A 25246-nucleotide genomic window follows, 5' to 3' on the forward strand; every position below is an offset into this window, starting at 1 on the left:
AAACAGACTGAAGTCAATGGTTTCATAGTGCATCCAGGTTTGTTCTCAGGATTTGCTTAACACAGATTTCCACAGGCAACTACAGCATGGCCTTTGCATCACTTTTAATGACACTGCAGTTTTCATTCTTAGCTACATCTTGATGCCTGAGCAACAATGGTTTGGATTTGGATTTCTTTGTTTTTCAGTTCCACTCAATCAGATTAAATGGGGGAGGGATGGTGGTGAGGAAACCATCATGGTGCTCAGCAAAAAGTGCAGTGTTTTTCTAGTGTCATCACCCTTTGATTCAATCCCTTCCCTGTCCACAAGTTGTGCCCCAGCAGAAATTAAAAAAGAAATTAAATGGGTAACTACTGCACAAGTTTACAGGCAACAAGTTTCATTAGTAACATCTGTAACCTGTGGCATATCTTGACTCGAATAAAGAAACTTGCTTGGCAAAAAAAAAAAAAAAAAAAAAAAAAAGGAGATAGGAAGGTGAAGATGAAAAGGGAAAGAGCAGTAGCAGTCCAGAAGGCTTAGGAGACTCACTACCATGCAGTAGTTGGCAATGATGAAGATGATGATGGTTTTTTGCCATGCTTTTCCTTCAATTCTATGTGCCCATCCATAATGTCCCAGCACTCATGACCAAAAGCCACATTGAGGGCCAGGCAGTGGCTGAGGGAAGGTGCCTCTCTGGTCCCCTGGCTCATGTGAACTGAAAGGAGAGGCATAAACAAGCCTCATCTGGGTTTTCAAGCACTCTTCCAATGATATGAACACTTGCCTTCTATTTGCTTAGACAGAAGTCAAACTGACAAGCTAAAGCCTACCACAGTCTCAGTTGCAGTTCTGTTTGGTAAATCTTCTTTTTCAGGGCTTGTATACCAGAACCATGTTATGCCTGGCTTGATGAATGGAGACAAGAGCTGAAAACTGAGCAGAATAACTCTGTTTCTAGCTTCATGTTTATGTGGTGACAATTTCCTTTTCTTTTCTTTTTTTTTTTTTCTTCTATTTTTCTGAAGGAGAGAGTTCAAATACAAATTTTCAGAAAATGTTTGTTTGTTAATGTAACATGCAATTTGGAAATTAGGCATTTTTATCCAAATGAAAATCTTTCAGGGAGAGCTTTCTACTAAGAAATACGTTATGCATGACGTTCCCTTTCCCTTCAGAATAAATTAATTGCACAGAAAGAAGATCAGCCATACTCAAATGCACAGCTTGTTATATCCCATAAATTTCCTCTGTGCCTTAAACACAAATAACAAACATATAATTCATTTCCTACAGTGCTCATTGCTGGATAGAATTCATGCTATGTGCAAGGCTACATTTCAGGGAAAGCATGAATAATATCAAAGTTGGGAAACACTTTTATTTTGCTAAATATTAGCCCATATCTTAGACATTTTTAGATAAAAGAAATATCAGTTTGACATCTAGCTGCTGTTATGTTAACTTTAAATATTCAGCCCTATTCTAGTGTTATATGTGTTGACATTGTACTAAAGCAAAATTACATAGTAAAATTCAAAAAACACCTCAGCAAGTGTATGTTATAAAAATGTATGCATGTACACATAAAATGAAATATCTAATATAAATATATATAAATGTGTACATAGTACCTAACATCAAATAATCAGATGTATTTCTGAAATTTAATTTGAAAATAGTAATGGAGAACACCAGCTTTAGAATAAATGGTCAGACAAACAATCATAATTGCTTAAGATTATAGCTACAGTTTAAATTCCTTTTATTAAGTCCATTTTCCCTGCTCAGCTACCTACAGATTCTTTTCACAAGCCTCTGCTCAGTGCTGTGTTCTTGTAATCTCACTTTTTCTGAACATGCACATTCCCTATACATGAATCATCTCATAGCAGGACAAATCTAAATCAAATATTTATCTGCATGAAAGCACAGTGCCAAGCTGGTACATTCAAGGAACACAAGGGAAGACAAGCAACCATCGATATCAGTGTACAATGTATCATTTATGTTATTCCATACATCTTGTTGCTCCAGGCAACACACTGACATGGCAAATTATGGTTTTTTTAATGTAATATAATAGGACAATTTACTTGTGTTCAATGCATTTGATGAATACTAATAAGAACATTATTTTAAGTCAAGTAACAGTCGGGCTTACTCTCCAGGCTTACTGATCTCTTAGAGGGATCAGTAGAGTTGGTCCTAGAAGGCAGGGAAAGTGGCTCTGAAAGCCCACACTTTCCCCTTGGTCCCCTGGAGCTCTATGCTACGCAAACCACATTCCTGCTGCTTAAATTAAAAAAAAAAAAAAAAAAAACAAAAACCAAAACCATGAGTTTTTCATTCACCACTGCAGTATGCAGGGAATCTGGAAAAGGTAATTAAGCTAATTCTTAACATTGATTCTTGACATTTTCCTGTATACAGTAAAAGTCATATGAGGAATACAAGTGAACAGGAACACCCCACAGTGAAGTCACAGCTACATGACATTAACAATCATGCTAAATCCAGGGAGCAGTGCAGATTTCAGGTGGGCAGACTGCAGCAAGCAATCTTTGAACATGGCATCAACCTGCAGTGACAGCTGCTGGGGTTTCCTTTTAAATATAATGGTTTCCCTCTTCACCTTCCACATGTTACTGGAGTTGAGCTTGAAGTAAGCTACTCTACTTCACTTGTATTTCATCAATGGGCATTTCAGAAGTAACATAGGTGGCCTGGAGCCTACAAAGAGAATTGCAGTGACCCATCTGCACAGCCACTGAAACCAAAGGTAATTTGGCCCTATGAATGCTTCAGAAGATGCCTTAGGGAGAGAATGGGAAGGATTTCAGGGTCACATAAAACACTGCATGCATTTCTTCAAGCCCATAGCTGAAGGCAACATCAGCATTACCAGCTACCATCTCCTTTAAGCATTAAAAGTGGCAACTCTTGCCAGTGTGCTTTATCCCAGCACTGACTGGAGCAGGATGCCCTAGGAACATGCTCTGGATACCTATGGACACGTATGAAGGTTCAGGGGTGCATGAGCTGTGCATCCTATACAGACTGAGAAGGATAGGAAGCTAGGGGAGCCTGGAAACATCTGTGTCAAACACTGAGGTGTTTGTAGCCTTTCAGCACCTTCAACTTCATGTGGCAGCTGAGGATCACCACTTATTGATGCAGAGAAGACTCGGGCAGGTGTATCTTTTTCCTGAGATCACAGAAAAGCTGTGGGAAGCACCTCTGGAGTTTCCCTGGTCGAACCCCTGGCTTAGAGCAGGGCACTCAGTTGCTCCAAGCCCTTTTGGCACTGCTGTAGAAAGCATTTGTCCACCCTTCCCCCTTCTCTTGTACTTTGATCCTTGTTTCTACTGTCACCCTGCCTTTTTCTCCTGCTGTCAGCACGAAAGCTGCTTCAGCTGCCTGGTGAATTGATGAACATACCTGAGTTAAAACTACACCAGGCCATATGTAAGTGATTTTAAACTATATCATGTCTCTGACATGGCTCAAGGGCAGCTGCACCAGTGCTTATGCTGACAAGATAGGAGGTAGCCCAAGGCCAGGAAAGAAAAGACAATAGCTAGGCAGGATGAGACAAGTCTTTTTGTAGCATTCTGAATTCAGTTATTCAAAATGCATGTGCTAGAGTCATGGTTTGAGGATTCTTAATTTCATGCAAATACTTAGAATGGTATAAATTCAGGCATGGATAAGGCTGTAGAAATGTGAAATTGCCTTGCACTGTTATACATTTTTCCCAGTTCTCAGTCTGTTTCAGCTTTATTTCAGCTGTGGGACAAAATCTGAATCGGAATCAGCCCCTAGACATGGGAAAGTTCATGTAGTGATGAAGTTCATCTGCTATGGCTTGCCCTAAACGGGAGACAGCGTGTGAGACTCCACTGAGGCCGTATGAACCCACACAACCAACCTTTGTAACAGCTTGCAAAATACATTTTCCAAAGCCTACATCAAACCTAAAAGTCTACATGACTGCAAGGCTTGCTAACCACAAAGATGATGCTGGCAAACATGAGAAGGGATGAGCATAGTGCACAGATCCTCAGATGTCTGTAATTACAGTGGGTTTTGGAGAAACAAAACTGAAGTGGTCTGAAGTAAAATGAGAGAAGTATCAGCTCGATCTAACCATTCCCATTTGATAGAACAACATACTGTGCAGGGGTGGTGGCAAGGCACTCCAAGTCAGTTTCATTGCTTTGCAGCTGAGATATAGGCTACTGAGTATTGCTGACATTTAGGCTTAGGCTTACTCTCCTGGTCCAGAGTAGTCAACTTGCATCCAAACATCAGATAAGATATTTTTGGGTATGAATAAGAGCATAGTCAACAAATAAGTATCTGCTTGTACTTTCCTGTGAAAAGCAAGCCCTAGCAAGAAGGTAAGGCATGTGAAATGCACTACTTCTCATTTAGCAATGTTGGCACAAGAGCCGGGGTGTTTTCCATCCACCGATCATCTCTATATTAGAAACAAAGGATAAATGGTTGAAAAATAAGTCTATAACCAAGCAAAAATGCCTCCTGATATCTACAGTCAGTCATCTAGTCACAATAATCTATACAGGCATGACCTCCAGGCTTAATTATCCTATCTTCCAAGCCTGAGAAAGGTGCCAGAAAGTCACCTTAAGTCAGAATCTCAAGCCAGACTTTCTGTGTGGAATCAGATGAGCTTTCAAACTTGTAACTTGCTTACACCACAGCAACTAAAACTTAACAACACTTACTTTGTGACCTAACTGGGGCAGGCTTCTGGACTAAGTACCCAATAAACAACACCTTTCAAAAGAGTTAGCATTGGTACCTGGACCAATTGGTACCTGGACCAATTGGTACCAGGTAATAACCTGTGGATTAGGCAAGGAGCTCACTAGACAGAGAGCAAAGCAGTTACTAGTTTCTTGAAGAAAAACTAAATGCAATTTTTTTGCAAAATTTAGGTAGGAATTTGAGTTTAAAATAGTTTATATCACTTAATTTTTCAATAACAAACTTTGGTGCTTCAAGTTTTGCATATTTTTCTGCAAAAAAAAAAAAGAGTTCCTTAGCAAAACTCAGTTTTTAAACAACACTATAAACTTGCACAGCAATTCCTACTTTTCTCTTCCTTTCCTAAAACACCAGAAATAAAGCACTTAGATGATGGTGAGCACCATCTAGAGGGGAGACATCTATTCATCTTACATGGAGCACATTGTAGGAAGAAAGGTAAGTTATATCTATAAACCACTACCTTAAGGAACATGTGCCAAACAGGCAGTTTCTACTTCTTGGCTAGGAAACTTTCATACTGATACCAATGGAATTTTACCCTGATTAGTTGCTTGCCAGATTCACTCACAGACAAGTTCAGGCAGCATGGAGTCAAAGGAGTAAATAAGGAATGTAAAGTTCTAGCATACAAACAAGTGTTTCTTAAAGGCATAGTATCTTTTCTGTAGTTACAATATTGAGCTCAAATTTGGAATTTTTGAGTTTTTTAATTGGCTGCTTAAACCTGTGACATTTATAAACTATCCTCATTTTCATTTTTCTCACAAATATACTATTTTCTTAGCATGGTTTTACTTGTTTCTTTCATGTACTGTTTTTTTCATAAAACTGAGTATATGGATCTTTTGGTCAAAAGCATCTGAGTTTGAGTTTACTCTCTAATTCTCTGAGCTCCTCTGAAAACAGAAGCAAAAATTATTTAATAAGGAACATATTTTTTCAGCATTATAATCACCAGTTTCACCCATGGATTACATTTGCCTTCAGAGCACAGCACAGCAGATATGACTGGATTAACCTTTAAGTTATTATCTACATACTTGCAGTAGTAAAAAAAACCCAGCACATACACATACACCCAGTATTTCTCAAGAGCACAAAGAGCTGTAGTTTATCAAAGACAGGTTCAAGTTTGTCTGTGTTCACTGTTACTAACTAAATCATAGAATCATAGAATTGGCTGGGTTGGAAGGGACCTCAGAGATCATCAAGTCCAACCCTTGATCCACCACTGCTGCAGTTACCAGACCATGGCACTGAGTGCCACATCCAGTCTCTTTTTAAATATCTCCAGGGACGGAGAATTCACCACTTCCCAGGGCAGCCCATTCCAATGTCTGATCACCCTCTCCGTAAAGAAATTCTTTCTAATGTCCAACCTAAACCTCCCCTGGCACAACTTGAGACCATGCCCTCTTGTCTTGCTGAGAGATGCCTGGGAAAAGAGACCAACCCCCACTTGGCTTCAACCTCCTTTCAGGGAGTTGTAGAGTGATGAGGTCTCCCCTGAGCCTCCTCTTCTCCAGGCTGAACAGCCCCAGCTCCCTCAGCCTCTCCTCATAGGATCTGTGCTCGAGTCCCTTCACCAGCCTGGTTGCCCTCCTTTGGACCTGCTCCAGGACCTCGATATCCTTCCTGAACTGAGGGGCCCAGAACTGGACACAGGACTCGAGGTGTGGCCTCACCAGCGCTGAGTACAGGGGCAGAATCCCTTCCCTGGACCTGCTGGCCACGCTGTTCCTGATCCAGGCCAGGATGCCATTGGCCTTCTTGGCCACCTGGGCACACTGCTGGCTCATGTTCAGCTTCCTGTCAATCCAGACTCCCAGGTCCCTCTCTGCCTGGCTGCTCTCAGCCACTCTGTGCCCAGCCTGGAGCTCCCCATGGGGTTGTTGTGGCTGAGGTGTCCATTGGTGTGCTCTGATTGATGTAGACTGTGACAGGTGACAAGTTATCAAAAACACCCAAGTACCAGCAGCTCTGAAAATTAATAACTAAGCTCGAATCCATGGGATCGATCTACAGTGGTCTCATCCTTACCTGGTTAGGTAGATTAAGAAATCAAACCCCAAAGTCTCCACACCACAGGAGGCAACAAAGACCCCATTAACTAGCCAGGTTTAAAGAGTGAGCTCTTCTTCCTTGGGTCTCCTGCAGGGTAAGTTGGGGAGCAGGAGGAATGGGGCAGTGTACAGACAAGAGTTACCTCAACACCTGCATTAATTGATTACACTGAAGCATGCATTAACTGTTATATTCAAGTATATTTTATTAAGACTTATAAAATATATACAATCTTAAAATACAGAGCATTTCATACACAGGTTTTAAGAGCTCATCAGCACCACTACAGAACTGAATATGTGATATACTTCCTATCAAATCATCATAGTCCAAAAAGCTAGGAAAAACCAATGCTAGTCTATTTCAGATTACAATCTCTTTCAACACCCTACTGCTTAAGGCTATATTTCTACTACCTGAGTTGATTTTATTAACTTCACGATTTTTTGAACCTCTGGGGAATAGGGGAGGGAGGGCAGAGAGGAGTGATCGTGTACACTGTTCAAAATACAGAACTAGCAAGAAAAAAGTTAGAAGTAACTCATTAAATTTTGCAGTAAAAATATGTAAAAGAAAAAATTTTATACTTACAAAACTGAATACAGCCTACTTAATAATCTTGAATGAATCTAAAGTAAAAAAAACAGCACTTCATTTCATAACGTACTTCAGTTTCACCATACTTGAAAGTCATGCAAAAAATGATGCCTGTTTCTTCATGTCTATACCACTGTTATGTCACCAATCTTGTGTGCGATGTCATACTACAAAAAGAAAGAATATCAATAATCTACATTAACAAGAGGCTACATACTGTAATATACAGTAATTAAATGCTCAAATCAGATCTTCACCCAAATTATCATCATTGAGATTAGAGTTTCTACCAGTGTTTTGCAGAAAACAAGTGCTGTGGTGGAGCAAATTGACTCCATTAATCACTGGACTTTAAGTGACTGTAAATTTAACTTAGTTGCAAATTGTCATTATCTTCAGTTATCTGAAAATCCTCATGGCTTTCCCAGCATGTACTGACTACAACCTGGTTCAAAAGCATCTGTCAGATGCTGCTTAGATGTCTCTTTTCTTAGGAACTTGAATTATTGAAGAACCACACATTTGTGGCATTTACTGCCATAAGCACCCAGTTTTCTCAGACTCCAGTGACTCATCCCCATTTGCATACTTGCTTGTTTCACCATTTCCTTAGCAGTCACTTCTAGTTCCTTGACAATTTTTGTTGACTTTTTCTGGGGATACCTTTCTTTGTACAAAAATAATAATAATAATAAGTTCCTAGGTTCTTCCTAATTAATAATCCACAAATGTATAAGGATATATTGCATTTACTGGAAGTATCTCATTTTCTCCTTCAGCTTATTAAAGGCTTTTGTATTTCTACACCAGTCCTCACAGAATATTAAAATATGCCTCAACTCCACCATAGTTTCTCTTTAAAACCAATAATTAAAAAAAAAAAAACTGACTCAGGCTACCTCTGTAACATCTCCCTTTCTTCCCAGCAAACGTCATATTGCAATTAGAATTACACATCAAAGAAAATCTTCCAGTTCCTCATGACAGCAAAAATAATAGAGTACCTTCACAAAACCTTGCTTAGAAGCACAGCTCAAATCAGCATCAAGTACTGCTGGGCATTAAATCACCACATTTGTCTTCTTCCTTTTTGAAGAAATTTTCTAGTAGAAACTGTTTTACAACTTCACTCTGGCTATTGCTTATATAAATAGCCTGTTAAGGAATGTAACAGTGTAAAAGTTTTTAGGACCATTTAGCCACCAGTTTCTCCATTTTGGAAGATTTTGGCAGTGTTTTGATTTTTTCCTCATGGAACTTATTTTCCACCCTAACCAAATACCTCCATCCTTAGCTCTTGTATCACAGGAACAAGAACCCTAGTATCAGCCTGAAATTGTATTTGATCAACTTCACTGATACTCTGTAAGAGGCGTATTAATTAGGACTGAATACTGAAATCACCTTTCTATCTGAATTCTTGTCTTTGCTCCAAAGCTAACACAATACTCCTATTTCTGCCCTCTGGTATTAATAGCTCTCAAAACAGATAACTAGTTAATAATTAGTAAACATATGCCTTCTAAATAAAGACTAAACTGCTGCCTACACAATTCATCCTACTGCACTCTATTGGAACAGTCCGAGGAACAGAGCTCTTACAAGCCAAAACATTTATAAATCTAGCTAGTCCCAGGGATAAGGCAGTAAATGCTCCTGTAATTATAATTCTCCATCACACACGTCCTGCTCTCTCCTTTTCATTAATGACTCAAGAGACGAGCACCATACTCTGCTTATGAAGAAAAAAAATCTGCTGTATGGCACACAGAGATGAGCTGGGAGGGAGTGGGAGCTTTTGATCCCTCCATTGTTTGGAAGAGGAAAAGTTTTTTTAATTTAGATGCTTAAATGAGCTAGAGAGACAAAAGGGAACAAAACATAATCTGCTTTCCTTTGCCCACACTCTCCTGATACTTTCAGTCTTGATTTTATTCCGCTCTCCTTCTCATCTAAATAAATTTCTAGGAAAGGGAGAGGGAAAGGGAAAGGGAAAGAGAAAGAGAAAGGGAAAGGGGAGGGGTAAGAGAAAGGAAAAGGGAAAGGGAAGGGAAAAGGAACAGGGAAAAAGCAGCCTGGCAAGTGAAACCTACGACACAACTAGAGGTTATTCACAGAGCTGTGACAGAGAAAAACAAACAAAGAAATAAAAAAATGTTGTTTGTTTACAACCAGTGTTGTAACTTACAAATAAGATGTGGTAACTCTTGAATCTTGCAAGAATAAATCCCAATAAGTAAGATGTGGTTACTCTTTTGAATCTTGCAAGAATAAATCCCAATTAATGAGAAGCCCAGTTACTTGCAATTGTAACCTTATTATATTAAAGCTGGAAAAACAGGGGCCACTCTAAAATACAAGATATATATATATATAAAAGGTATATTTAGTTTAAAGTGCCTATAACAGACAAAAATGAGTGAAAATGAGTAGGAACAAAAATTATTAAAGACCACAAGAAGCAATCACCCTCCTCAGAAGTGGAGCAACATACTACACTCAGGGAAAGGAAAAACTGTCTAAAAATCCATCCTGCTTCAGTGATTAAATACATAGCAACAGTAAGGGGAAGGCCAGCCACCAATATGAGAAGCTGTAGGCAGAAGAAAGATGTATAAACAGCCAAAACCAAAGATTAATTTGCTACTGAGAGGGCCAATGCAATGACAAGGGACTTTCTGTCTCTATGTACCTCAGCCTGTCAGTGTAAGTATACATGGCTGGGTACCTCCAGTATCAATAATGACAAAGAGAAAAATGCTCAACCCATCTTGATTCTGTATCTGCAAAATCAATAGGCTGAACTTCCTTACCCTGAGAATACTTTTCAGCACCTCACTAACCGAGCAGCAAGAAGTGTGGGGAGAGGGAGTGTCAAAGAGACCCAGTTGACTGACCAGGGCCACCCCTCTCCCACATCCTATCGAGTGGAAGGAAAGAAACTGCCTCCTTCCCAGGTGACACCAAGCAGGTTTCCAAGCTGGGATTTCTGGCAACGCTTTCAGAAGAAACCTATTCCCCTTTGTGTTGGCAATGGGCTTTGGGGGTTCTTTCATGCTCAAAAAGCTGCCTAGTGAGATCTGCCCTACCATTATTTTTATGAGAACTTGAAACGCCCAGGTAGCACTAGAAAAGCACTGGAAGAGTGAATACTGTCAGGGTGGAATTAAGAAAACAAAACAGCAGAGACAACCTTAGATGTTCTTACCAAGGTAACTATCTTTAAATACATATATTTAAAATTTTTCTGTGATTATGAAAGAATTAAAATAAGAAGTAGATGGGCAGCTGGTGAAGAGTGAAGAGGCTCAAAGATAACTTTAAAAAATGTCAGTGTCATGGGAAACTCTAGTTCCAGAAGTCCCTTAGAGTCAGCATCTCCATTCTATCATATGTGGAAGCTGAGGAATAAGGAGATGATGTTAAAGAGAAAATAATAATAATTAATAATGATTATTAATAATAATTATTAACAATAATTAATGATAATGATGATGGTGATAATACTAATAATAATACTAATAATACTAATACTAATAATAAAATAACCAAAACACATCAACCCTAATAGTTCTCTCTGTTAATCTGACCCCCTTGCTTTGGGATTATTTTATTACTGTTTCTGAAGGTGAGCGAGTTTCTGCCAAGCATCAAGGATGTCCTAAGCTTCCTTGCATGTTCAGCAATTTCCCTCCATGTTTAAACCATAAAGCCAGCAGCAAGTTAACTGGTTAGTATAGTTGGCACAGACATGGGATGTTGTCAGATTAAAACTCACATGTGTAATATAATGACCTAATTTTCACTGTCAGCTGGATCCCTCACTCAGAGGGCTGATTAAAATCCTGGTTTACCCAGGTAACACCAGAGGCACAGCAATTATGCTAATTCAGCCAACAAAAAGGACTGCTAAGCATAAAGGCTCTAATATTCCTTCAAGCACTCTCAACTAGGAATGAAAGATTTTAGTCTGAGATTCCTGCCTGCCTACCCCGTTCACACACTATTAAAAAAAATCACACTGATACACATATACAATTTTTAAAACAATATACATAAAATATTCCAAGTAGCAACATAACCTTGATTTTAAAAACACGTAATTGATGTTTAAAACTTCGATGCTTCTTAAGTATGCAAGTTTAGGAAGATCAGAACTGCACATTATTTGTAAAAGAATCACAATATTCATAGTCTTTCAGTCTCCTAAAAGAGAACCGGCAGATACAACTATGACGTTATCAGAGGGATTTTTTTCCTGAATGAGCTGCAAATAAAGAAATCTAATTGCTGACCTTAAGCTGGCCTGAGGAAAACAGACATTTCCATAACTAAGCTCTTGTTCACACTAGTTAATCAAGCTTAAGTTACTTTTTTTTTTTTTTTTTTGTAAATAAAAAGGGCATAGAAGTATGTGCACCTAGTCTAGCCATAGTGTAAATAGTAGTCTGTAAAGGTAATACAAATATAGTGTTTCTCACCACAACTGTTAAAAACTGTCTAGTAAATTCATCCCAGCTGTACATTTTCTTTAATAATCTTTGTAGAGTTTACAGCTTTTTATCATACAGAAAAAACAAATAACTGATGCAGATTATAACCCCTTTCTGACCTAAATCATTCTACTGAGTAAGTAATAAGAAAATAACTTTCTAGCCCTTCAGGAGGTTATTTTGCTTTCTGTTGGAAAATGTAACATTTCCTGGTAAGTCACTGCAAACCACGGTAGACCCATAGGGTTGCATTTATCATAAAAGAGGGGATGCATCCTGCCCAAGTGTCAGCCACAAGAGGGCGTCCAGTACTCCCAAGCACAAAATTTAATATTTTGTTCCAAATTAGCCACAAAATGTTTTTTCCAGGTAGTCTGGAGATAGTATGGAAGACCACGACTTAAAATTTTAAGTTCTGTGTTTTAAACACAGTGAGTTTTCCCCATTTTGTAATGGAATACAGGGTCACTAAATTAAACAGGTTACCTAACAAGGTCACCCAAACCGTAACTCAAGTCTGAAGCAAAAGAAAAAGACATTGCAATTCTTATGAAATTTCGTATTGAATTACAGAATACAAGGAAGAAGGCAGGGCAAGACCAAACAGTTCATTTGAAGCTGTGGCTTTTTTAGTATATTGCAGGAATTGTAATTTGTCTTGTGCACCAAAAAGAAACAGGGAAAGGAATACTTAAAAGTAACTGCAAGCTTAATTTTGATATTAAAACTCCTACAGGTTGGATGGACTGTTTCTGGTCTTGACAGTTAGAGGATTGGAAGAGACAGGGAAGGGCATTTTATTTATCTGGATAAGAAGTTCAATGCTAGCAGCCACAACATAAGCTTTTTGACATATTCCACAAACCACCAGCTGTGCCCCAGAGCTCTCATCTCCTTTAGCAGTCACAAGCAATTCAGTAATTTTATGTACTGCCACCAGTTGCCTTTATCTCTGGTGCAAGAGCATCAGTTTCCCACGAGGTACTCTACTAGTAAAAGGAAATCCAAAGTAATAATTTTATCTTGATTTCCTACAGTTAAGGCACAGTTCAAGTGTTCTGACTCAGCAAATATTTTGTTAGAAACATCGCCCCTTCAGTCATCTGTGAGTTGCTGATGCATGTAGTCAGACACCTTAAACCCTGAGAAGGGATGCTCTGCTGCACACTAACTTCAGTCAAATCTGACTAATTCTGACTGCTGCTTCACGAGCAAAACGTCACCAAGTGATACGATCTGAGGAGATTTAGATTCCTGCGTGGAGTAAGTTTCACTTCCATATCTCAGAGCAGGCCAAATCACAGGCTTTGAAATGGTGTTACTTAGTACAATACTTGTACAGCAGTAAATGGTCACAAGGAACAGTTATCTTGGTTTCTTTCCTATTCACACAGAACATAATCTGCAAAACTGACATAATTGCAAGCTATTATGTTAATGGTACTAAATTACTTCTGTAGTTCTTTACCATCTGATTTATTTATTTACCATCTGATTTGTATTCCTCAATACCACATTCTGAATGAGTTGCTACCTAACTTGAATGGACACTGCAACCCCTGGAGATGTTTGTGCCCAGAGCACCAAGAAGGCATGAAATCACCATTTGCCCTCTCTGGGGGGTTCAGGGACCTTTAGTGTACAGTGCCTGACTGCTACTTTATACAATATTATTAGTGATAATGTAATCAAAACCATCACACGCAAAAATGACTTCATGGCAGGAGGAGTACAAGATCCTGCCATCTAAGCAAAGACATGCTGGCTTCACCAGCAACTCTAAATGCAAAAAGGTTTTGCAGACTGTTTGAAAACTCAGTGCTGCTGGAAACCAGAGTGGGGAAAGGCTTCAATAAGTTGGACACTGAGTTTGTTTCCAAAATACAGATCCCTGCTACACAATTCTCCACAAACTGATCAGACTCGCTGTATTCCTTGCCTCATTTTGCAGCTTGGCAAAGGGCTATGGGAAAAGAGTTCAATACCTTTCAGGTACAGCACTCAACTTTTGTCCTGCCTGCCTACAGCTCACAGAACCACAGCATCCAGCCCTGAGAAGTGGGACAACTCTCATTGCATCACACAGCCCTCTGAGCTTCCCAGTGGACATACTGTCTTCAGAGGTTTTTCCCTGAAGAAAAATTAGACTACCGAGGTAAAATGATGTGCTTTCAGATGTTAATGTCTCTTCTAATATTGCCATGTTTTAAAATCATTACATAATCAGGTTGTGTAACCAACACGCTCAACTTCTTTACAGAGCTACTCCCCTCCCTGCCACCATCCAGCAACCCTGGCACCACGCAAGATTCCTGTATGGGAGTTGCATAACTTTCTTAATGTCTCCTGAATAATATGGTAGAATTGTCCTTTTGCTGGTCAATGCTTTCAAAAAAGAAAAAGAAAAAAAAAAAAAAAGAAATTCCAATGACTGTGACCCACAAAAAACGAGGACTCATCTAGAAGCTGCTGGCACTAAATGGTATGCACTTGCAAATACAAAGCGACCTGGTCAGTTCCCCATAGTTGAGTGCTGAAGACTTCAAAATTCCAACTTACGAGGGTGGCACTAACATTGACAAAATTCTAATGATATGAAAAATCAAAGGATCTTTAGAAGACGTCTAATATCAGAAATTTGACTTAGTATGGAAGTCAGAAGCAGGGAAAATGTAATCCTCTGGGCTTGTTTTCTGCCAGACTGGTTACTTTATAAAATTAAAGGCTCATATTATCCTCCTCATAGCTGACCCTGTACCATTCAGCAAATAGCCTATAGCATGTTCAAAAAGCAACACAATCATTGTAACTCAAATGCAGACATTATTTTAATATTAAGATGGAAGTCTTCATGTTTGGCAACCACACACAGTCATCCCACGAGGTAATTTTAGAATAAACTGTGACTTTGAAAGGTAGAAAACATTCATAGATTCTTTCACTCTACTCTTGCTTTCCCTCCTTGATTAGATATTTTCTTTACAGGCTCCTTTGTTTTATGGATTTTACACACACGAAAACAAGGATAAGTGACTGGCATTAACTATTTTCTAAAACAGTCTAACTATTCATTGCCCAGCAGCACTATCTTAGGGTTTGGAAGAACCCAAGCTTCTCCATCTAAGAAGTACAGCTGAAATAATAAGCTCAAAATACACAAAGTTGCACAGAGAAAAAAACAAAAAAACCCACAAGACAAAACACAAAAAAACCAGTAGGGAAGACATGTCAAGAAACTTTATCCAATGCATGTTCTAATACATATATAAGGACCAGAAAGGTTTTGTAGAACTACCCTATGACAGACAAGTGCCATCTGTTCTTTCAGGACACCCTGGGGAAAGTGCTAACTGCTTGGAATTTCCAAGGTACCCAGCTTCTCTGATTCACAATCATCTCATCTCCAGATGAAAGACCTGGGGTAGCTAAGGCTGTGCTGCCTGTCACAAAGCTGCCAACTTAGTAATGGACAGAAGTCTTGAACCCGAGTCTTGACATTAATGTTAAAAGGGTGTAGGAAGGCTTTTTAGAGCTCTACAAATAGAGACAATCTGAACCTTTGTTTTCATTAGGTTTATTTCTGTAGTTAAGCACAAATCTTAACTTTAAATAGACAAAAAAACAAACAAACCAACCTAAAGCTCTTTCCAACAGTACATTTAGCCTCATATGCTTGTGCACACATGTATTGAACAGGTTTTTTAGATGCACACAAAGTAGTGACTGAAACATCTGGCATACCACAGGTGCACATTAAAATATGAAGATATGCATACATTAAGAACAAATGTAAGCTAATTAGGCCTCCAAAGATATAAACATCATACATGCCACTAATGCAAACAGAGCCCATGCCAGACTATTCCCTAAAACTTTGTGCCCAAGATGACGCTGGAGAAACTGCATTAATCTAAGTGAAATTACAAGGACAGTAATCAGTTGGTTTGCAAAGAGTATTCCTAGTCAAATTCACTTAAATCAAAAAGATGTACCTTAATCGACAATATAAATCAAACATTCAATCAACAACTGTTGAGTGCTGTAATGCTTGTTTGAACTTTAAAAAGAATTAATCAGTTTCATGAATTTTTAGTTCTACCTAAAATAAAGAGGTATAAAATTCACTCTAAGGTCCTTCGCAGACTTATGCTTCAGAGTAACATTTGAGATGACTCCAACACATTTTATAAATTGATCACTACATTTGTATATCTACTATCTGAAACCTCAAGTATGTGTTTGTTTCAAAATATCTAAAGTTTTACTTCCCTTTAACTATTAGAAATTATTGGGGGGGAAACAAGAAATGAAATTATTAATGCCAGTGTGGTACACACAGCCTTATTTATTAGTTTACTTCCAGTTACATAAAGAGAAAGCTGAAGCCATACACAAGTGCTGTTTTAAAATAAAGACAGACTACTGTTTTCTCCAACAGTTTTATTTCAAAAAGTACACAAGTCTGTCATGGAACTACAGCATTTTAAAATTTTTCGATTTAGTTTTTACAAATTCACTCACAATACTTGCATTTTAAAATACCATTTCCCCAAAAGTGTGAATATAAAACCTCATACTGAAATTTGTATCAATATTCAAGTCCATGCTTTGTGCATGAGAATTGTAATGTAACATCATAACATTTTGGATTCCAGGAAGTATTATTGCTCTAATTTCAATTGAACTGTGCCTCAATGCTACAGGACCAATAACCAAAGGGTCCCATAAAGCACCTATTAAGTGTATAAAACAAGATTTATGTGACACATAGTATTATGCTGTTAGACTGGAAAAGAGATCTAAAGTGATGATGAATATACACTGTTAAGAACAAAACCAAAAGCTTATCATGAACACCAGTAATATACAATATTCAGCATTACAGAAAAACTTGCAATTATGTCTTACTTGTACTATTAAGCAGGAAGCATACATCTAACATGAATGCAACTATCAAAGCTGATAAAGATGTATGCATTGTACATTTCTTTCAAAAGTCATGTTTTACCCCTCTAACAAGGCATTTATGTGCACTACACAGTTTTAGGAAGAAGTATTCACTTGAGATAAGGAAGTTTCACACAAGTATCTTTAAGTATCCATTTCAGAAAGTTTATGAAAAGGATAATAATGTATGGACAAGTGTTACATAACCTCTACAGTATTACAAGTCTAACACTTTATTCACACCATGCTAAAATTAAGGTTTTTCTTCTATACATAGTAGTCCTCAACAGTCAAGTTTACAGTCATGACATTAACTATAGGTTTCTTGAGTTCACTTAGAGTATTTACACAATGGTACCACACATACCCCCCCCCCCAGTCCCTCTTTTTCTTTTCAATAAAACGAGACATTAAAAATGCCACCTTCTAACTGGTGTATCAGCTGCCATCACTTACTAGAAGAATTCTGTTATCAGAGCTATCTCTAAGATCGGACACCTCATATGTTTAACCAGTTGATCTCCTACAGCTAGAAACCATTGCCAGACTATAGTAGCTGGTTCTGAGAATCACAATCCAGTGTAAGTGAACAATCTATTTACTAATAAAATAATTTATAATAGCAGTATTCAGTTTTCATAGTAGTGTTCTATCCATTCAAAACAGCATGACAATACCAACTTGAGGCAAAGTTTATCCCAAGTCAGAGGTACTTTATTTTGGTAAGGACTATGTCAAATTCTATTTCTTTTATTTTTCATACAATTACATAAATAGACAGACACTGTCAAGGCTGCTAAGCCTAACAGCTAGGCTCTGAGGGCACAACATGCTGTCCTTCTGTTCTGTCCATTTATTATTTTGTAAAAGCTGACAGAGCATTAAGCCTGTGTAAACTCAGCTCTGTGCACTTTGGTGAGATAAATTTCTGTTCTTGAGTATCCTAGGGCTTACCTGACTGAAAGCACAAGGTCTCAGGACAAACCAAAAAAACACAATTAAAAAAATTTTAAAAAGGAAAAAAAAAAATCTAAACTCACATCTAATCTTACATATGTCCACAGATGGCTAACAACCAAATTCAACAGGTTTGTTGCCTGGTTGCTTAGATTTATAGCTATCTCTCAGTCTGTGATTCAGTTTAGTTTTGTACTCAACTTGTATTTATAATACCTATATACCCTTTTAATTAAGGAAGGCCTTAGTTTCAAGGTAAACAATCAGTGTATGATTAAAATCTTGGAAGTCTCTTCTATCACAATAATTGGATGCAAGATGTCTCCTCATCTATTGTTCTTCATAAGCGTGTGTTTGGCACAGTTACTAAACCTATTATTTACCACACAAGTAAAAATCAGTCCTCCATCTCATTGGTACAACAACTGAATAGTTTTCAGGAATATAAATGCTTAGATCATAACTAGCAAGTAAAGGAGTAACTGACATTTTGAAATACAGAACAATACAGAGAGCCACTGAAGTTACATCCAAAAATAGGCAGGAAGAGGTATAAATTGTACATAAGAATCAAGATCACAGTGTCATGTTTTAAGAACTGTACCATCATCTAAGCACCTGTTCAAATAGCAATTTTAGGCACCAGAAATTTCATAAAAACTGAAGTTACAATCAGGCAAAGTTTATTGAAAAGGCACACATGAAGATTAAAAACCTGATCTCTAACAGTATCAGTTTACAATCTAAAAAAGTCCCAAATGTGTAAAACTAAGTCTAGAATACTTAGTAGCCATTTAAGTTTCTAAATTCAGTATGAAGGGTATGTTTTTACATTAGTAGTGCTAGTCAAAAATTGTGCACCTAACTACAGGTAGGAAAAACATTTAGTAGTAAGCCAAAGAATTTATCACAGATCTATAAGCAGCTACAAAAAAGCAGACACTAAACCTAGAAGTTTGGGGAAATGTTTTCTCTCGTATTGTTGCTACATACAAATAATCCTAACATCTTTCAACAGGCTATTCAGATATTTTCCTTCATCAACATCAGTGCCACACACTAATACACCTTTATAGTTTTCCAAAATATCTTGCAGTTTAACATCTAAACAGCTAAAAAAAAAAAATAATGAAGGGACTCTGCCTTCTGCCCCACAGTACAGGATGAGGAATGAAAATAGAAAGTAGGAAGGAAGAAAAAAAAAAAGCCACAATGATTCAAACTGTGCTAAGCTTTAAATCCAGCTTCCACAGGTATACGAGATCAGTTATCAGAAGCTATCAAAAGTCCCTAAGTATGTGAAAGTAAGATAAGGGATTTTCTGTTCCTCCTCCAATGCTTTAAGTTTGCAAAACTGAAAAGAAGGGGATTTAATCTTGAAACATGAGATTTATATTAATATTTCTGCTAACTACTTCCTATCAGATTCTGGGTGCGTGAAACTCTTGCTCTTACAATCCTAGATGTCTGGCAATAAGAATATTTAGGGCTGTTGAAAAAGGATAGGAGAAGTAAACTCTCAAGTCCTTGCAAATTCATACAGAAGGGTATTAGCAACATAATTAAAGACTAACTACTGCTGATATGTATTATGAGGAAAGATGTTTCCAAAGTGATGTTAGAGCAAGAGGGCAGATATCAAATACCAGTTACTTAACAGCTTTCAACAAAATCCCATGGAGCTTTCCGGTAATCAGTTTGGGAAAAAAAGGAACAATTAAAATCTAAACATGCTTTGGAAAATGCAAGATACTATTAACTTAAGACTTGTATATACATATTCATTCTAACTGTGACAGTAACAGTCATCTATTGATTTTAAAGTTCAGATACCACTACCAACAACCTGATAGAATTACAGAAGGGTTGATAGAATTTTCAGGGTTGGAAGGGACCTTAAAGATCACCTCATTCCAACCCCCCTGCCATGGGCAGGCACACCTGCCACTACATCAGGTTGCCCAAAGCCCCTGCCAGCCTGGAAATAGGACCAATTGCATCACATAACCTAAGTATTAAGCCATCTGACATGACTAAAACAAGCTGCTACAGAAAATTCATGTTTCAAAAACCTTGCAAGGTCTCCTGTCACTTTCCACTCACGGAAATTTGAAATTCAGAATAGATCAAATTAAGTGAACCAATGAAATAGCGAGTAGCTCTGAAATAGGAGCTCAGGAAGTGCTCCCAACATCACCAGGTTAGAGACCTGCATAAAGTACTCAGAATTTGAACAGAATTCTAAGTCATCCTCAGTATTTCAGCCCCCTGCAACTTCAACAGGCACTGGCCAAGCTAAATTATTTCTGTTACACCAAAATTGAGGATAAAGTTTCAGGAACTCCGAAAAACTTCATAGTCTACATGTGAAATACTTTTGTAACTTCTCACTTGTGTCTTGCTGTTACATATTCAGAACTGCACATTAGCTGACAGTGTCTCTTCAGCAACCTACCAGAGGTCCAAATACCTTCAGTGTCTGATTATTTCTTTAGGAACTTCAATGCTTTTAGCAAATAGTTCAACTGTCATGTACTAGTAAGTTTAAAATTTAAAATGAGCATTGGTGGCTTTTCAAACTAACTTGTTCATTTTCTTCAAGGAAAATCGCATGCCATTGTTTAAATGAGGGATGGAATGCAGTAGTTTTCTCTAATACTTACAATGAACATTTATAACAGCCTTTAAATTAATAGTATTTTATACTATGGACCCATCTTTGCTTTGTGCTGGAATCATCACAGGAACAGCTCCCATTCTACTTAAATTAGGTGCAGCTACCTTTGAAGGTGCAAAGGTTGGGTTTTGAGCAGGAGTACGTTCAAAGTCTTCACTTGGAACTTGGCTATATGGAGTTTTGGTGTATCCTTCCATGTTTGAGGGAGACATTGAACCCAGAGAAGAACGATTGCTGCCTATGTAGCTGCGGGCTGTTGAACTGCGACTTTTTGGAGGTGGAACATCTTCTCTGAAATAAACAAAAACACAGTTGCAAAACACTATTACTATGTGAGAGCTTACAAAACAGATTTTCAGTTTATCTCTTTCTATGCAGACGCAGTAGCCAGGAGAAGCTCAAATACAATTTTAAGGTAAAAAATAATTAAAGCATTCACTGCTTTTGAAATCTTCACTGAAGTTACACATGATTGCCTACACCACATTCAAAAAGTTCCCTGACCAAGCTATTAGGATGTTACTAAGCTCTCTAGATTAAGACAAAAGTCTCACCTGTTGCAGAAATACACATTTAAAGTTAATCTTTAAATAATACTGCTCAGAAATTAGATATGTCATTACCTGATATCATGATGTACTTCTTTCTCGTATTTCTTGTCTCTGTGTTTCTTACAGCAACAGTAGACAGGAAGAGCCAGTATAAGCAGACCAAACACAGTTCCTATAATAGCTCCAGCAATTATACCAGCTGTATTTATAGCTAAAATAGATAAATAACAATACTGTTTGTTAAGCATCAACTTTATTTGACCAGCTTCTTTTCTCTCAGCATCAAAACCAGTCTGTCTCCACATGATCCAGGTTAAGAGTGTATCACTGGATCACAGCTGGTATGCTTCAATCACATGCATTTAAATCAATAATCTGAGTTACAGCTTTCTGCATGAAAAGAAACATTGTGGCAAGTAAAGACTTGAAGTGGCAACCATCAAATTACACAAGAGGGTTGGTTTTTTAACCTTTTAGGAGCTTAGAGAAGCAAGACTATTCAGTTTTAATTCACAAAATTACATGACCATTACAGAGCAAACACTTACGAGGGGTGACATTCAGCTGAACAGAACATTCATCCGTGCCAACTCTGTTTGAGGCAAGACAATTGTATGTACCAGAGTAGTCTTGAGAGGCATTTTTCAAGAGAAGTTCCCCTGTATTTTTATCTACAAAAAACAAAAGAAGTTTACAGCTTACTAATTTCCAAAGTTCAATTCCATATTAAATACTACAGAATTATTAACTCAGCATATAGATGATATCCTAACTAAAAAATGCCATATTAACAATATCCAAATGAAACCAAAAGTCTATAAATCTGTGATATGGTATTATTTGTAAAAGTCTTTTTACCTTGTTAGAAATTTATTCCCCAGCATGACTTTAGTATTAAGCCTACAGACTAATAGTTTTATCCACGGAAAGGAAGAGATGCTTAAAGTGGCAAATTCTCTCATTCTAACATAAAATTCTAAATACTAAATGTTTAACTACATCCCAGAAGCACCTCCTTCATTTCTCTCTGTCTAAACTGACTCTACACAACCAGCTCAGATGCCTGCAGAACCCATGTTCAACATGAGGTAGATCTAGCCTAGACACTGCACTCCAATGGCTGACTTGCTCAGTCATTCTTGTCTAGTACTAGTACTGTCAAGTGATTTTGTTATCTTGACAAAAATATGAGATGTGAAGAAAGAATAGGAAAAACAATAAAAAGTTAAGTTCTCGAGTGGTAAAGATAATATCGTTAGTGATCAGCTGTGCACTGTCAAAACAAAGAGATACCAAACCACACTAAGGCAAGATCAAAATGAAGAACAGTATAAGGCTCTTTATACATAGCTTATTTTTAGAGATCTGTGTTCTAAGAAATCACAGATTCTAATAGATGACAAAAGCCTGAAGAAGACTGAAGAAGTTCAAAGAATTCAGGCTTTGTTTGTTATAAATCAACTAAACTGAAACCACATCTGAATTTCTTGAGGCATAAGGGAGGAAGGAGACCCTATGAGGAAGAACAACAGAAGCTCTCATGCTGTCTCCACCACACATCCACTTTGGCAACTTTTAGACATATGATAACACTTTATCTAGCATGCCCTGAAAACCTTGACTTTAAATATGCCTACTTGTAAGCAGATTCTTGAACTGCTCTATCTGCAAGGAAAACACACCAAACTATGTTTTTGTAACTACAAAATAGATAAAAAACATTCAGGAGTAACTTTTACAAAGACAAATTAACCTTCTACAATTAAGTTCTCACAATAAAAATCCAGTACCACAACTATAATAATTTGGGATCCTTCCGTTAAAATTATTGTAAAAAAAAAGAGTGTAAGCCTTCTCTTCTTCTTTACTCTGGACAGCTTATCTTTCAAAGACTTGTACTCTTTTTAAGGAAGTACTCTTCTTTAAGGAAGATCATAAAGTGACAACCTCAGTTCAACCTCTAATAAAATTTAACCTTTGTATCTACAATTCTATGAAGGGAGCTCTTACCCTCTAGACTGTGTTCTGACTTTTTCCTGCTGTCATCTGAGCACAAAAGCAGCCAATAACACTAAACAAGAGGACTCAACAACACTCACGCACGTATGAGCATAATCCTACAGTTTAACATTCAGAATCTCAATTTATAGCTTGAAATATTTCCCACTAGGAATTAAAAAGATAAAACAAAGTAACAAAACCAAAGAAGCAAACAAAAAAAAAATCTATTTGCTTTAAGGTCAGTTTCATTATCCAGTAGGACAGCAGAAATTATACTTATTCTGTCTGGTCTTATTAAAAATAGGCTTGATCTGCTTGACAAAATTATGAATGCAATCTTTAAGTTTTCAAAATAATGAAGTTTGACAGTACTCAGCACAGAGGTGGCAGGAAGTTCTTGTGTGCCAGATACTCTTCTCCAGTCATAAGACAAAAGTGGGGATCCTTCTTGTGATGCACACTTCAACATAACATCTTTTCCAATCTCCTGCGGTCCTTCAATGGAACATTTAGTTCTTGCAGGCTTTACTAAAAACAAAGTATTATGGAATTAATAACAGTCACAATAAAAATGCTTACTAGTTGTGTTCTAGTAAGTCAGTTCATTTGACTGAAGAAAAAGCTTATGCAACAAAGAATTTCTATGCATCAGAAGATATTCTATGAACTACATGGACAAACGTAGAATTTTTTTTAATACTCATTATTCTGAGTATAATTCCCTTCATCCTGCAGAACAGAATGACATCCAACCCCCTGCAAAGACTTAATAATGGATGCATTATTGATTGAGTGTAACTTTTCCTGAGAGATGTTTTCATTTCATTTATCAAACACAGGATGGAATAAACACATTAAAAGTGTCACTGAAAATTTGAGAAAAATGTTCTTACCATGTACAGTCAACTGCAATTTTTGGCTTTGAACTCCAGGAGCTTTCTTCACTTTGCACTGGTACGTGCCTGTGTCTGCTGACTTTAAATTCAGGATATCCAATGATCCATCACCAGATCTGGGATCAGGATTAGTAAACTGCATCCTCCCAGTCATAGCAGCATAATAATGATTATAAATCCTGTCTACAGCATACATGATTATCTATATTTAAAAAAAAAAAACAAAAAAACTTATACATCCAGTTGACCTTTAAACATTCAAAGATACATTTGGTATCTTCAGATTCTTGACAGTTTATTTCTACCATTTTAAATAATCCCAGAAGTAAGACACAGTCAAATATCTCAGTCTTCAAACACCACACACAGTTCTCTAATGAACACTCTGACCAAACATCTATCCAAGCAGTCGCAAGTCAGCATTGTCTTCCTGCAGAAGGAAAACTGTCTAAAATTGCTGTAATCTTCATTCTGCCAAAACACCCTACTGAAAGGAATAATGGTTTTGGTAAGGTTTTCAAAGAAGGGAAAGAGTTAATAACCAATAAAAAGAATTCATATATTTAAAATCAAATTCTTATAAATTAGTTTTAAATCAGGAACATTATGCAGGTACAAAAGCATAAAGGTACAAAAGGGTTTTTTTATCTGTAACTGAAGCATTTTTAATTTTAGAGTTCCCCCTATAGAAACAAGTTTACAAGGAGAAATTTCTTCACATTTCACATTGAATTTGCTATTACAAAGACTCCACTATATGTCATATGACTAGTGCTTCAAAGTAATTTAGGATCACAAGCATCCCAACATAAAAAGGTGGTAGTTTAAAAAGTCACTAACAAAGTTCATTCATTGACCTACTCAAACAACTGAATAAATAAAAACGTCTCTACTTACTATTTGTTCCTTCTTTTGATTATCTGCTGGTATCAACACCCATTCAATATCCAGTGGGCCTTCATCTTCTTCTGAGAGTACAAAAGTACATGGCAATGTAACTTTCTCTCCTTGTGCTTTTTCAAACATTGATGGCTCAACTGGAGTTATGCTTAGGCTTTCTGTTAGACCTATAAAAATATATTTTTGTTTTAAAAACATTTTGCATGTAAGTGCTCTATTACATGTTGGCATGCATTCAAATCCATCATAGACTTTTTTTGTGTAAAAATCATGTCATTAGTTAGACTTGTCACCACTTAGGAGATTCTATGCAGCACATCAGTGAAGACAACAAATGAACACTTCATTTGGAATCGCGTCCAATAGGCACTTAGATCTTTC

The 25246-nt window shown here is 37.3% G+C and overlaps 1 protein-coding gene across 2 annotated transcripts; it reads right to left on the bottom strand.

The window, feature by feature from the left end:
- Positions 1-7026: 7026 nt before the first annotated feature.
- Positions 7027-25057, bottom strand: CXADR (CXADR Ig-like cell adhesion molecule). 2 transcript variants are annotated; one of them, XM_071755304.1, is made up of 7 exons: positions 24863-25057; positions 23963-24167; positions 23442-23597; positions 21617-21739; positions 21141-21279; positions 20622-20808; positions 7027-7610 (listed from the first exon to the last, which is right to left on the bottom strand). In XM_071755304.1, exons 1-7 carry the CDS (start codon positions 24989-24991, stop codon positions 7569-7571), a joined length of 981 nt encoding a protein of 326 aa, XP_071611405.1. In that variant the 5' UTR covers positions 24992-25057; the 3' UTR covers positions 7027-7568. The 2 variants fall into 2 exon arrangements, with proteins under 2 accessions (XP_071611405.1, XP_071611403.1); XM_071755302.1 differs by lacking the exon at positions 7027-7610 and having other exon boundaries at positions 16362-20808.
- Positions 25058-25246: the final 189 nt, after the last annotated feature.

This window comes from Heliangelus exortis, chromosome 1, assembly GCF_036169615.1.
Source record: "Heliangelus exortis chromosome 1, bHelExo1.hap1, whole genome shotgun sequence".
Taxonomy (NCBI): Eukaryota; Metazoa; Chordata; class Aves; order Apodiformes; family Trochilidae; genus Heliangelus; species Heliangelus exortis.